The sequence below is a fragment of the Mobula birostris genome, chromosome 21 (genome assembly GCF_030028105.1).
Source record: "Mobula birostris isolate sMobBir1 chromosome 21, sMobBir1.hap1, whole genome shotgun sequence".
Taxonomy (NCBI): Eukaryota; Metazoa; Chordata; class Chondrichthyes; order Myliobatiformes; family Myliobatidae; genus Mobula; species Mobula birostris.
The window spans coordinates 42,756,187-42,771,396 of record NC_092390.1 but is presented as its reverse complement, the minus strand read 5'-3'; the positions used below and the strand labels follow the sequence as shown (position 1 = coordinate 42,771,396).

Below are 15,210 nucleotides of genomic sequence, written 5' to 3'. Positions count from 1 at the left end.
CAGTAGATCGCCTTAAATCGGCCGCCAAGGTGATTCCGCTACCATGCCCCTGCTGTCATGACATGACCATCAGCATGTCCACACACCTCTGGACAAGCCAGAGGCACCTGCTGTTCCTCCACCCTGGGGACATAGGAACCAAGCTAGTCAACTCGTCCGAGCTCCAGACAGGATCACAATGCCAGTTTTAGTGAATTCTGGAGGGGCTGTGGAATTGTGGAATTGTGGAATCAGCTGCCAGTAGCTGAGGCAGGTACAATAATTAGAAAGGTTTAGAAGGTTGTGGGCAAAACACATGCAAATGGGACTAGTTTCCACAAACCAGTTGACTGAAGGGCCTGGTTCCACATTATATTATTCTATGACTCTATGTCACAAAATGATCACTTCTATCTTTGCTCTCCCTAATGTGGAGGGTTAACTTTGTGAGCAGCAAAGGGTTAGAAAAGGAAGGTGTTGCATTGCAGTTAGATGCTGTAGAAATGGGGAGGTTGTGTTGGGGTGCATGAATCATTAAACAATGTTGTTAATGAGGGGTCCTTTTGGAATGCTGAAAGGGGTGAGGAAGGGATGGGAAGTTATACAAAGTTATAGAGATGGCAAGGATGGATAGAGAGACCACTTTGGGTTGGCTGTTTTGGAGTGACCAAAGGCAAGTTCTTTCGACGTTCAGGCTGGGAAGGAAAAGTCTGAAGGTAGAAGGGTGGGAGTTACATTCTGGTTTTGCTTTTTTTCTCTGGAGCAATATAAAAGGCGCTGGTGGAACTCAGCTGGACAAGCTTGTTCAACGGTGAGAATTTTGCTTTTAATCTCTTTGTAAGTTTAAGAATATTTTGGTTGGTAACAAACTGCGAAAACAGCATGATAGCAATGGTAAATGGACTCACTTGCAATGTAAGCAACAAACTTATGCTGTGATTGACAGTATTGAGGGACGTGTAATCGAACCGCAAGAGGACGCTGTCTAGCGCTTCCGCAATCCATCCTTTGCATTGCTTTATTAATCATCGTGCTCATTAGGCCGCTGTGGGGCGTTTGATTCTGGAAGCTTTAAAGACTTCAAATGGTGTACCTTCAGGAAACCGTCTACGTGTAGTATTCAGTCCGTGCATTCTCAGGTATTATTTATTGCTCTTTTTAAATAGGACGATGCTTTACACCGTGTTCTATGCGTGGTTTCAAAGTAAAATCTATTTTATTACCCTGATTTGTTGAAGATAAATATATCAGAATCTTAGAACGAACAGTTTAAAGTTTTTTTGTTAATTGAAATGACTTGGTGCTTCGTAGGCCAACAGGGGTGATGTATTAGCCTATTGTCCTAAATTAAATTGTTATTTTAAGCCTAATTATATAAAATGAATTGAAAGATACATATGATAAGACTGTACTCACTGTTTTAAATGTAAGGATGAAAAGATCTACGACCTGGATACTTTAAAATCACGTTGGTAGTTGGCAGCACAATTGTTAATACTTTAAGGTTAAAGTAGGCCTGTAGCCAGTGCATAAACCACTTTTGTTGAGTCTGGGGAGATTAGTTTTTAAAGATCATGGAATATTAATCATAATCCAGGATTGAAAGAGAGCAACATAGTCAAATATAGACAGCTGTTAAGGTCAGTGCGCTTTATTTCCATATATTGAAAACAAAGAAGACGGTTGAATCCTAATTAAGCGCCTCCCTAATTCTCTCTAAACAGTTCTGCATGGATGAGATTATATTTAATGCTGCAAATTGGAATGAGAACCCAAGGAAGTGGATCAGCTGTGTTTAATCTCATCACAATTGTCTGTGTGAGGGAAGTGCGATTTTCTTGCGAATGATTGTCATATGCAGTGAACGGTGAATTGTTTGTAACATGTTTTTCCTGGTTTCACTTGCAGGGAAGAACGGTGCTTCTTTTCCCCCTCCCAAGCGAATCTTCCCCAGCCTGTGGTTCACGCTGCACTGGTGATCGTGTGCGTGAGTGCGCGCAGCTGTTTGTCTCGAGCTCCGGGATCAGGCGATGGGACGCATGCGTCAGGCACCCGCGCTCCGCTCTGGGCCGTGCGACTGAGCGAGCCTCCTTTTGATTGACAGGTGGAGGGCGAGGCGCGGGCACGGAGCGACGCTCGCTCCCCGCTGCGTCACCCTACCCCCCCACCCCGCCCCTCCCCCAATCACCCCCCGCACCCCAGCATTGCCCCGCCAGCAACATGGCGGCGCTCAGCCCGGAGCCCGGAGCCGCAGCGGGGTTACGAGCCGGCGCCCAGCTCTCCGTCACTGTGGAACACGTCGTTAGCGGCACCTTAGTGGTGTCCACCAACTTCGGAGGCAGCAGCTTCACCGGGATCCTGATAGACATGGCCAAGAAGTAAGTCCTCTGCCCTCCCCACTCCCCCAGCAACCACCCCTCCCTCTCCCGTCAGTGCACACATTTTATTTAGATGTAAAACAACTCGAGTTTGAAGCCACCCACGCTCTACAGCAAGCACTAGGCCTTTCAGCACAAGGGAGATGGGTAATTGGCGTTAGATCAAACACAATCTGCTTTGCAAAATTTGAGGAATTAATTCTTTGAATGCTGTCTAGTGTGACCTAGTTCATAATAGAAACAACTATTCTACCATTCTATATGGGCATCACGTTGGCAATCTGATTGAATCCTATATTTTAGATGTCATCCAATCAAGAACAATTTGAAAACATGCTGAGGAAAGGCACTTTTTTTTTGCAATAGCATCTTTTTCCCAAAATGATGCTTGCTATTTTGGCGCCTGATTGATAGTTTGAGGCACTGAGTACTAAACTTGCTTCTCTCTTAAATCATATGCCTTCAGTTCAAAGCAGCAGATTCCTTTAAGCAGTTGATATACAGCAAATTACAGAATCTTGACCCAGTTCTCTAATAAAAATCCATGCATAAATGGTGTTTTTATTTGACTGAAGAGATCCCTGGATAACTATGTAATAGTTCAAATTTAAATTTTATTTTGTCCTTTATTTTTTGGGTTGTCAACATTGCCCTAACCTAAAATCACTTTGGAAGTCATGAGATAAAAATTCCCTGCATATATTTTGTAAGAAAACCACGACTGGAATTTTGCTCATATTGGCTGAATATTTTGTATTCCAACTGAATCGGGATAGATACATCTGATTAGATGCTCTCCAGCACTATTGACATTCTATTGCTCTTTAAAGTCTGTTATTTGAGTGAGTTTTTTTGGTGTATCTTTTTGTAGTCAATACATTCCTTCAGAAGCTGCAAACAAAAGAAATGCTGGTTCAGCGGAATAAGGATTTCGTTATGGCTGGTCCTTTCAGTATAGTTCATAAAAAAAAACTTAAGTGTAAAATTTACTATTTGAAGGACTTTGGTTCCTTTGCAGAGTACAAATGGGTCTTCAATATCAAATTAGTTTAAATTGGCTCTTGGTGAACTTGAAGAGGACTTTCAGTTTTGCATGTCATGAGGCACAATCTGTACTTGCTCTACCATTTTTTGAAGTTCTCAGGGTTGTGAGATAGGATACTAATTATCTCCATTGCATTTTACTTCACACTGTTGAGCATGGTAGATCTGTGTTTGGCCTCTTGTTGCCCTTTCTGAGGCTCTGTTTTAAAACAGAATAAACTCCATGGAATCAAATCTAGAGCTTCCATTGCTGTGGAGCAGGTGCAGTGCAGTTGAAACCCTTTTCCCTAGTGAGTCCATGCCATTAAAATGCAGTGCAAGTCCTGGGTTCTCTATCAATTTGTGCAAGAGTGATGTTGACTAGAGTGGCAACAAGGAAATTGTTAGACATTAAAATAAACAAGTTTCAGTTCCTTGATTTGTTCATGGACATCATTGTGAAGATCGTGTACTGCCAATAAGTGCTCAGTTGCTGCTCACCCCCCTCCTCTGATAAAATACTAATTCTGAAATCAAATAAAACCCATCCTCTTGCCCCGAAATAACCATAATTGTTAAATTGACAGGATTGTTGCAGCTACAAGTGACACCTAGTTCACTTCTAGGCAGTTACCTGTGCACTTTTTTACATTTTGATATTGCTTGATCAGTAAAGTACAAGATAAGTGTTTTGCATTGCAATGTCAAATTGGAAATGCCAATAAAATAAAATTCTTTAATTGCTAACCATCATAAAGAGGACTTTGTAATATATTCATAAGTGTGATCTGTAGCTTGGTCACTTTCAGCTTCCTCATTTGCAGGAAATGTAGGGAAGTTTAAGGAGTCATTGCATTCTTTTTATTAAAAAAAACTAATTTGTAGTCTATTCTCCGCATATATTGTTTGGCCATGTTTAATTAAAAGTTGGAAATATTTAATAATATGATAAGTAGTATGTAAAGTGGTTCAATATGCCATCCTGTCTTTCACTTAAAATTTCAGCACTGTGTATTTTATAATTCTGCTTTGTTTTAACCCCCTCTGCAACTGCAAACAAAAACTGAAACCATTAATATGAATTTAGGGGATCAAGACTGCAAATAAAAGCTATTTTCAGTGGCAAGGTTCCACAGAATCTGGCATTCTATTTATAATCAGCACAAACCTTCATAATTAGATTCTAGTTAAAATTTCAACCATTTAATGTGGACACTTTCTTGTAGCCATGCAAGAAATTACATGGTCTAGATTTTGCTTTTTATTCTGTCAGTATGCCATTAACTCTTTGTTTCTTGAATATTTTTCCACCAGGTCTGGTTTGTGTGGTTTACTGCCAAACCCGTTTCCTGTTGAATCATGCACCAGTGAATTCCTTGATGGGAAAGAACAGCCAGTCTGTCAGACTGAGTCTGAGCTCTGCAACTTGCAGCACCCCAAGATGTCAAACAGAGAACAAGTTTCACCTCTTCAGCCATTACCAAAAACTGTGCCTTGCTTTCCACCTTATTGTGAAGGTGTACCTCTGCCACAACCTCTGGTATTGAGACAAACTTACAATCAGTGGGTTCCCCAGCCTCCACCTCGGACAATCAAACGCACCAAAAGGCGCCTCTCAAGGAATCGTGATCCTGGTAAGCTTATAATGAGCACCATTAGATTGCGACCTAGGCAGGTACTGTGTGAAAAGTGCAAAAACACACTAAATCGTGAGGAAGAGGATGATGATGACAAAGATGGACACAGCAATAAGAATGAGAAAAAGACTAGCATGGAAGAAAATGAAAAGAGGAAACCTGAGGTAATGTGTTGTGAAAATAGGAAAATAAAAAAGGAAAAGAAAGATGATAAATTTTCTAGTGAGATGGTGCATCGAAGCCCAGTAATTAAAATATCATACAGCACTCCTCAAGGGAAAGGAAAGGTGGTGAAAATTCCATCACGGGTACATGGCTCAGTTGAGCCATTTTGTCCTAAACGGTTAGGTCAAAATGAAAGTGTGGACCAGGACAAGAACACACATTGTGATGAGATGGAGGTTCTTCAAGAAAAGTCATTTTCTAGTCCATCTGGAACCATTCCAAAGCTAAAACTAACTAGGCCTTTGCATTCCATGGCAGACATCCCACCACCTAGAATTCGATTAAAACCTCATCGGCTCAGTAACGGGGACAATGTTGCAATTTATAAGGCTGAGCTTGTAGATGATATAAATAGTGAAGTGCAACCTGCACGGAGATCAGATAGTGGTACACTTCATTCTGAAGAATCCACAGGAAAGAGTTCGGTGGAGACATCAGGGAGTTCTGGAGAGGAGGACCAATGGAGGTATAAAAGGAGTCGTCGAAGCAAGGATCAAGATGATCTGACTGTATATTTAAGTTATAGGAAAAAAAGAGCAGATTCATCAAGCTTATCAGTCTGTAGCAACGATAGTCTAGATGAATCGAAGTCTTCTAGTTCAGAAATAACTTCACCAGAAATATGTGATTTTGCACCTGGAGATGATGCATCTGTGTCATCTTCTTCCAAAGAAGAAAAGACTGTGCCACCCTTAACTGTGAGACTTCATACCAAAACTGTCACAAGATGTGTAACAACCGAAGGCAGGACTATATCCGTTGGCGATATTGTATGGGGGAAGATTCATGGCTTCCCCTGGTGGCCTGCACGTATTCTCGGCATTAGTGTTAACAAGAAGGAAAATGGGACTCCAGTGTGGCAGGAAGCCAGGGTGTCTTGGTTTGGATCACCTACAACATCGCTGCTTTCTGTGTCAAAAGTCTCGCCATTTTTGGAGTATTTTAAGTTGAGGTTTAACAGGAAGAAGAAAGGAGTGTACCGCAGGGCGATTACAGAAGCTGCAAAGGCAGCTGATCACCTGACACCTGAAATCCGATCTCTCCTTTCGCAATATGAAACTTAACTGAGCCAAAGCAGGTGAGTGATGGTAAAGCTGGCTTCTTGAACTTCATTTCAGGTATATGATTAAAAATTTCCAGAAGCAAAATAACTGACTCCACAGGATTTGTACCCTGTAAATCAATTAAATTACCTCTGAAGATTCACAATTGGGAGAGAATAATACAATAGTATATGTTTAGATATGAGCATTTGGTAATTGGTTACATAGTAAAGTGTGACCAAAAGACTTTTTCAGTCTTTGAGGCCTTGGCAGTTCATAGAATCATGTTTGAAGTTTCTGTGGTTAGATGCTATTTTCCTGCCAGCAGCCCTGTAATTTCCTGGGATGGTGGGACCAAAATCAGATTAAATGCTGAGATTAAATACAATTTATAGACTGAAATCTATCAAGACTTCCCTCAGATAAATAAAGCTAGTGCTGGAGATAATATTTTTTCCCAGTTATTTTACCTATCCAGTTAAGTCATTGGAACACAGGTAGGTTTTGGTATATTATTGAGTAAATATATGCTAGCCAATGGGTACTTGTACACTTGTTGCCCTTACCAGGCCTGGTCTTATCCAATCTTGGAGATACAGCAATCCTCATTCCAATGTTCTAAGTGCTTGCACATCTGCATGGTTCTGTATTTTTGTATTCATGTGTGAATAAGTTTGCTCAAGATGGAAATCAATCAGCAACTCTCCTCTCAATTTTTCTATAGTCTCAATACCTAGGCCACAATCTGGAACGGTAGTGCTGCAAGTGGTGCACTGCTGTCTCGCAACTCTCGTGTTCTGCTTTCATTTCTGACCTTCAGTCTGAATAACTGTGTAGAGCATTGTTCTGCCTGTGACTGTATGAGTTTACCTGGGTTGCTTCAATTTCTTCCCACATCCCGAAGATATTTCTAGTTGGTAGGTAATTGGCTACAGTGGATTTCCTCTTGGTGTACAAAAATCAAGATAGTAATGTAAGAGAGGATAGGTTAAAGGGGAAAATAAAAGGATGAATGGGATTACTAGGAGAATTAGTATAGACTTGGTGGGCAAAATGGAGTTCTTCTACTCTGAAGAAAGTATTAAGTTAGAACCATTATTTTTAAATGAGCATTGATCCTAGAATATGCTGGAAGTTGTTCTCCTAAAGAGTTCCACAGCCTTTGATTATACCGGATTGGAATGCAGCCAATTCATAATCCATTTAAATTCCTACTGATTACAAAAGGTTTTGTCTTGTTACCCATTGGGTTGAAGCATTTCACCTGCATACTGTAATTGCTGGTATTTACTTTTTTCTGATGAGTGACTGGATTGGTGAAGTTGCTTATCAGTCATCAAGGAGCAGACCTGGCTGCCTTGCTGTGCCAGTGAGTGGGTGGGTGGGTGGGGGGGGGGGGAGAGTGGAGAGTCTCCTGCTCTTAGTGTAGGTGAGGTCTGTTGCATGGGAACTCCTGAGTGGTGGGAGGCATCTGGCTGAAAAACCTGTCTCAGTGTTGTTGGCAATTGCTTCACCATTATCACATGCTCTGAGACACAGATCATTCCATACAAAAGTTCATTGTAGCACTTGAGAGTGGGAGGGCGGGGGGGGGGAAAAGAGAGGATTGCAGAATGTAAGACCATAAGATGTAGGAGCAGAATTAGGCCATTGGCCCATAAAGTCTGCTCAGCCATTTCATCATGGCTGATCTATTTTTCCTCTCCTCCCTTCTCCCTGTATCCCTGTGGCAACGGATTCCACGGATACACCACCCTCTGGCTGAAGAAACAATGCCACACATAATTACAGAGGAAAGTGCAGTGCAGGTAGACAAGAAGGTATAAGGGCCATGGCGAGATATGTTGAGGGATCAAGGATTCGTCCTTCACATTTAAATATTTAATTTTCATGTTTAAATATTTCATCTTTATTGTACAAGAAGTGTGTTCAAGAGTCTTATAACAGCAGGGCAGAAGCTGTCCTTGAGCCTAGTGATCTGTTCTCAAGATTTTGTATCTTCTGATGGGAAAGGGAGAATAACTGGGGTGTCACTTCTATTATGTCTTCCTGAGGCTGGGAATTGTAGGTGGTGGGGGGGGGGCAGGCGGGTGCAGAGTGTGAGGATGGAGGACGGTTTTCATGATTATTCATTATTCATGATATTCTTATATTTTCTGTTTGGTTAGAAATAGAAAATACAAGTGTAGGGTTCTCAGTAATATTAACAGTAATGTTAACTGTTAAGGCTAACAGAAATATTACTGAGAACCTTACACAAGTGATATAGATCACTATGGTTTTGGCCGTTTGCTATATCAGAGAATTGCAGGCGTACTCTCATGATTTTTCAAATACAGTCAGTAAACATGACTTCCTGCTGATGATAGAATCAAGAATCAAAAAATGCCATTATCAAGGTCTGAAAAATGAATGTAGATTATAGAGGTTACAGATCTTGTGACAATATAAAGATGGGGAGAGGGGAGTTGCTCCTAGTTGATTGCAATATGCAATTTGTGGAGCAAGCTGAAATGTGTGCCAGAAGATGTATAATTGTTTTGTATGTTTTTTTTCCCTGGCTGAGCATTTAGTGATGTTAAAATGTTTCCACATATAATTGTTGCATGAGGAATTTTAGATTACTTGTCAGTACTGTTTATACTGAACTATTGTGTGATTGCTCATGAGATGGGTAATGGATAAGTTCATTCAGCTTCCGAGAGTTTTTGTGCATCTGGCTATTGATTTTTAATGATCAGTTGATCAGATAATCCTTTGATCCATTCAAATTTGGCTAATACCAAATGTCCAACCGTTGGGACCTATCAACTTCCTGAATATGACTTGTTTCCCTTGTTTTGATCATTTCATGGAGAGCAGTCTTGAATCCTATTAGCTGCCGGAGATGTTGCCAAGGATTTGTGAGACATATCCCACTTTTTCAGTCTGGCTGGTGATTTTCTGGACAGGAGTTCAACTTTTAAGATTGTTTTCAATTCTATCCAAAATTCAAAATGTAATTATCAGAAGTTAATCATTGATAGTGAAGACCATAGCAGGTGGTTGTATAATTGCGACAAAAGTGAAGTGATGCAAAGAAGTCATTTAATATCCTTGCCCTATTGAGCCAATTTTCTGTCTATTATAAGGAGCCTTTTAGAGAGCCAATTACATTTTCACTTGTCATCTGGCACCCATCAAGGTAAAAGATCTTTTGCTGTGATCACCGCAGATCACTGTATTCTATGTTCATTTCCTTTTAGCTGCTCACTTTTTAATTTTGTATTTAAGTATATTCTTTTCAGTGTTCAGAAGTGTTTCACTAGTTAGCAATTTGGGTGTTTCTATGTGTACTTTCTTTTGCCCTTGAGATTAGAGATGACTTTTCATTTTTCTGTAGAATGATTTGCGAAATTGACCTATTCCTCCTTGCTTTTAATTTATTGATCATTGTTACCTAAGCCAATTAACTTTTCCAAGTTTAGTTGCTTTTCTAATATTTCTTGATATGATACTTCATGAAGTCTTAATTTGTTGTTGCTGTCAACCACTGTGCATTTATCACGACAAGGTTATTTAAAATTGCATGTTCCTGACACTGGCTGGGCGAGTGATGATTATGGTGGTAACAAGTCACTTTGATATGGGCCATCATACTTTTTGCATAGCCTTTGAAGTCAAAGCAAACTTGATTTGAACTTTTTTTAAGAATATATTACTGGAGCTGCAAGTGTTTGAGCCTGGTTTGAAATTGCAATATGATTTTCTGACTTGTTAACATAATTTTGGGTTGTCACTTGAACTTTTAATTGTCTTCCATGATGTGCAGTACTTTTGTCCTAAAGGTTGCTGTAATTAAACTATTATTACTCCATGTTCTTAATGTGTTGCATTTTATCACCATAATTTTAGTGCGTAATGAAGTAATCAGCATTAAGTATCTTTGTGAATGAAGTCTTGTTTTCTCATTAGCGATTAAAGTTGCTAACTTTGTCTCAAGCTTTTTGTTAATATTTTAGCAAATACCCATGCAATATGAAAATTATTGCATCTAAATTTCTGTCGTAGCAAGGATTTCTACTGCTTTGGAGTTTGTGATGGTGTTAAATGCCATGAATTTGAAATGGCACAGCACTTAGTGGTCTCAGATCTCAAACTAAATATGGCAATTAAATATTTGGCCTTTAAATCACTTCAGCTGAAAATAATTCTGAATGCCTTCTGTGTTGTACTTTGCAGTGTCCGTTCAGTGATTTGTAACGGATGCAGCCTTGAATAGCCTTAAAATGGTCTGGTTATAATTAGAATAATCCCTTTAAATAGGTTTTGATTATATTGCATTGAAAGCATCTGGTCAGTGCCTCAAATTCAAGAGATACTTCTGCAGTAGAAAATAATTCATCTATTCAAGTTTAACAACGTCAACTTTCTCGGTGCTTCTTTTTAAAGAAGTTTTAGTTTTTCTATAAGGAGTTTGTGGGGGTGAGGGGAAAGCCAGAGAGAGTTATGTTTTTATTGCTGGTGTCAGTTAATAATGAAAAGAGCTCTACTCCATACTGTTTTTTGAAAGCAATTGTTTCTACATTTGCTAAAGCAATTTTATTTTGAAACTATGACTCGTGTTATTGATGTTTAATTCTGAGCCTATGAATCATAGATGTACCATTTCACTGCATTGCAATAATTCAGCCATTTTTATTCATCCTTGCTTGCAGCTTGTGATGGATAACTGGCAGGCAAGATTTCACAGAAGTTGGCCTGTCTGATTCAAGTTTCTAAATGGCTTTTTTTGTGCTTTTGTAATTTTGTACGGTTTTTTCTGTACTGTAATTATCTGGCTATATTTGGTGTGCATCCGCCTTTTGAAAAGGAACAGACACATTTACTGGACCTTTAGTTTGTTTTTTGTTCTATTTATAAAAGCAATTCCATAAAGTACTTTGAGGCTTATTATAAAATTTAGGGTGTGGATTGAGTTAAGAATAAATATGCATTAAACTTCAATTGGGCTGCAGTTCTCATCCTGTGAACAAATTTATGAGCGGGATAAAGGCTTTAAATGGATCTCCTAACATGAATGGGAATGAAAATTGCAGCTGCAAGAAAAGGAAAGATTTTGAGATCATTTCTAAAAGACGCTCAAAAGGGTTTAAGTGGGTGAAGTATTCTAACAAGGAAAACTTCTGATGATGAGTCTTGCACTATAAAATTAGCAGAGGGAAAATGTTAATTCTCTGACATCTATTAGAAGCAAGTACTAGCCCCTTAATTTCTGTGACCTTTGAGGGAATCTGATTTATAATATTTGTGTACAGTGATTGAAGGTAACGGGATGAACTTTTGCATTTAATTTGGTAAAGCAAAGTGCAGATTGAATGATGCTGTCCCTTGAGTATTACAAACTTTATGGCGTATGTTTGGGGCTTGCGTTCTTAAGTTGTACATATTGGAGACTTATTAGTGTTTATCAAGATCTGATATTTTCAGTGATTTAAAGTTTATATTGGTCTTAAAGTACAACTAAATTAAAATTGGGTAATGTGTACAAATGTTGACCAGCACAGGTTGAGTCTTAATCATTTCTTAACCCGCTCAGGATTTTTTTTTCCCTCTGAATTTGCAAAAGTTTTATTTTCTTACATTATTGTCTCATGACTTTCTAATGATCTACAGATTGCTAACCATTTTTATGTTTTCACAATCTGTAATAGAACTTTAAAAGCTATGTGCAGCATACTGTTTTAAAAAAAATAATTCTGCATGCCTGGTGCAAAATGGAGGGCATCTTGACTGGTTATATCATGGCCTGGTACAGAAGCACCAATGCCCAAGAGTGGAAAAAAACAACAAAAAGTAGTGGATACCGCGCAGTCCATCACAGGAAAAGCCCTCCCCACCATTGAACGCATCCAAAAGGAGTGCTGCAACAAGAAACCAGCATCTATCATCTAGGTCATTCTCTTCTTGCTGCTGCCATTGGGAAAGAGGTACAGAAGCCTTGGATCCCACACCACCAGGTTCAGGAACAGTTATTACCCTTCAACCATCAGGCTTTTGATCCAGTGCGAATAACTTCACTCACCCCGATACTGAACTGATTTCATCACCTATGGACTTGCTTTCAAAGACTCTACAACTTGTGTTCACAATATTATTTATTTATTACTATTTGCTTTTTTTTGTTTGCACTGTTTGCTTTTTACACATTGGTTGTTTGTCAGTCTTGTGTGTAGTTTTACATTGATTCTATTGTGTTCTACTGTAAATGCCCACAAGAAAATGAATTCCAGGGTAGTATATGGTGACATGTATGTACTTTGATAAATTTATGTTGAACTTTGAGTTTTAATAGTATTTTTTTTAAAAATCAGATTTTCCATGTAGGACTTGTTGTTTTGTTGGTTGGAGCTTAATTATTGAATAAAATTCAAACCTAATTATATTCCTAATACATTCTAAGGTGCAATTCAATTTTTTTTTAAAAATCTCAGTATGTTTATAGTGCAGTCCATGAGTATTCTGTGAAGTTTTGTTTGAAATTTGATTTCTTAGAATTAAATGACATCAGATCTCTGCCATGTTCCTTAATGCAAAGTTTGATAGTTGCCTGAGGCTTGGTCTCCCAATTATGCATTTGATTTATGAGCAGAGGACTGTTTGTAGGAACTATTGCTTTGGCAAGCACAAATGTTAGTGGAAGACCAATTCCAAATCATATTGCTCTGCCACATACATGTGTAAGCCCTTTGACCCACAGTTTATCCCACCCCCAAGCATCCATCTATAATCCCATTTTCCGTTAGTTGGTCTGTAGCCTTCACTCACTCGGCAATTCAAATGATCATCTATATGCTTGAATGTTGTGAGAATCTCTGACTCCACCATCCCATTGTGTAGTGTATTCCTGATATCTACCAAATGATTTGAAATTCTTCTTCCTATGAGTTCCTCTTACTCCAAACCTTTTAAGACAACTTCATACAAAACTTTTTCCCATAGTAAACAGCTCTGCTGTAGCCCCAGCAGCGCACACGAAATGCTGGAGGAACGGAACAGGCCAGGCAGCATCTATTGGGGGGGGCGGGGGGGGTACAGTCAACATTTTGACTGAGACCCTTCGGCAGGACCCGGCCTGAAATGTCAACTGTACTTCTATAGAGCTGCTTGGCCTTTTGAGTTCCTCCAGCATTCTGTGTGTATTGCTTGGATTTCCAGCATCTGCAGATTCTCTCTTGTTTCTATCTGTAACACCTCCTCCCTCCTCTCTCTTCTCCCCCCCCCCCCCCCCCAGTTACCTTGCTAGCAGTTTTGATTCATTTCTGAATTGGTCCATTCTGAACAACATCCTTGTGAAACTCCTCTTCCTTCTCAAGATACATTGTTCAGAACTTTACACAGTACTACAAGAATGGCCCAAAGCAGTGTTTTGTAATGTTTGTGATGGATTCCCGCATAACAAGTTTGCAGATTTGTATACGGTTGGGAGGGGTCGGGGTAACTACCAGGGCAAAGCTGCAGTGCTGGGGGGTGGGGGGAAGAGGTGTGCAGTAGTGACAGGGAATTCATTGATTCAAGGAGCAGACAAGATCCTGTGGAAAAGAAGACTCCTGGATGGTATGTTCCCTCCCAGGTGACAGGGTCAGAGATGAATTAGTATCTTTAGCATTCTTCAATGGGATGGAGAACAGCTAGAAGTTATAGCCACATCAGTACCAAAGGCATAGGCAGGAATGAGTGAAGAAGTGAGTTGAGGGTTTAACTAAAAGATGGAACATCCAGGGTGGTGAATTTAGGATTATTATCTGTGTCAAGTGCTGGTGAGGCAAGAAATAGGAAGATGGTGTAGGGGCGATGATTTTTGGATCATTGTGTTCTCTTCCAGGGCAAGTGGTAGTTGTACAAATGAGATGGTCTGAACTGGAGGGGGACCAATCTTTGTGGGAAGGTTTGCTAATGTTCCTTTTTTTTGTGGGGGGGGGGCAGTTAAACTAGAGTTGCAGGGGTATGTGAACCTGAGTCGGCAGGGTAGCAAGAGGAATGGTGGAAGGTGAAATTAAGTCAAGTTTTTTGTCATTTCGACCATAAGCTGCTGGTACAGCACACAGTAAAAACAAAACATTTCTCCAGGACCCTAGTGCTACATTGAACAACACACAACTACACTAGACTGTGAGACAGCACAGGGCTACACTAGACTAAGTAAAACAACATTTAAAAACTGCACTAGACTACAGACCTGCACAGGACTACAAGACTACATAAAGTGCACAAAACAGTGTAAGGCAGTACAATAATAAACAAGACAATAATAAACAATCCTTCGTCAGGACTGAAACGTTCCAGCCTGAAACGTCGACCGATCTTTTCCACGGATGCTGCCCGACCTGCTGAGTTCCTCCAGCGTGTTGTGAGCGTTGCTTTGACCCCAGCATCTGCAGATTATTTTGTGTCTACAGTAGAGGACAAATTACAATATAATAAATGATGTAGATGTCAATCCAAACTCTGAGTGTTGAGGAGTCTGATGGCTTGGCGGAAGAAACTGTTGCACAGGCTGGTCGCGGCAGCCCGAATACCTCGGTGCCTTCAAGCAAAGACAGATTGACTGGTTGAGTGTGGCAGGGCAAGGCAGATGAACTTGGAGCATAATATGTGGAAATGTGATGTTGTGGCCATCAGTGAAACTTGGTTACAGGAGGGGCAAGACCGGCAGCTCAATGTTCCTGGGTTCTGATGTTTCAGGAATGATAGGGGATTGTCAAAGGGAGAGGGGTGGTATTGCCCAACAAGGAAAATGTTATTGCAGTGCTCAGAGAGGATATATTGGAGGGCTTATCCGTTGATGTGATTATAGTTGAAACTGAGGAGTAATAAAGAATAACCACATTAATGGGACTATATTATAGACTTCCCAGTAGTGAATAGCCATTCACAATCGACAAT

The 15,210-nt window shown here is 40.0% G+C and overlaps 1 protein-coding gene across 11 annotated transcripts in view; it reads left to right on the top strand.

Moving 5' to 3' along the window:
* The first annotated feature begins 1,032 nt into the window (after positions 1-1,032).
* Positions 1,033-15,210, top strand: part of pwwp2b (PWWP domain containing 2B) — a 73,421-nt gene continuing 59,243 nt past the window's right edge. For 10 of the 11 annotated variants that reach the window (XR_011882720.1, XR_011882719.1, XR_011882716.1 and 7 more), the window contains exons 1-3: positions 1,033-1,118; positions 1,888-2,357; positions 4,695-6,320. Coding sequence is in view for 4 of the 11 variants with exons in the window: in XM_072239382.1 (XP_072095483.1) it covers positions 2,200-2,357; positions 4,695-6,306 (1,770 nt within the window). In the remaining 7 variants the exon portion in view is untranslated. Of the gene's footprint in view, positions 1,119-1,887; positions 2,358-4,694; positions 6,321-11,978; positions 12,672-15,210 lie in introns of those variants that run through there. The other variant, XM_072239380.1, reaches the window with a different exon arrangement.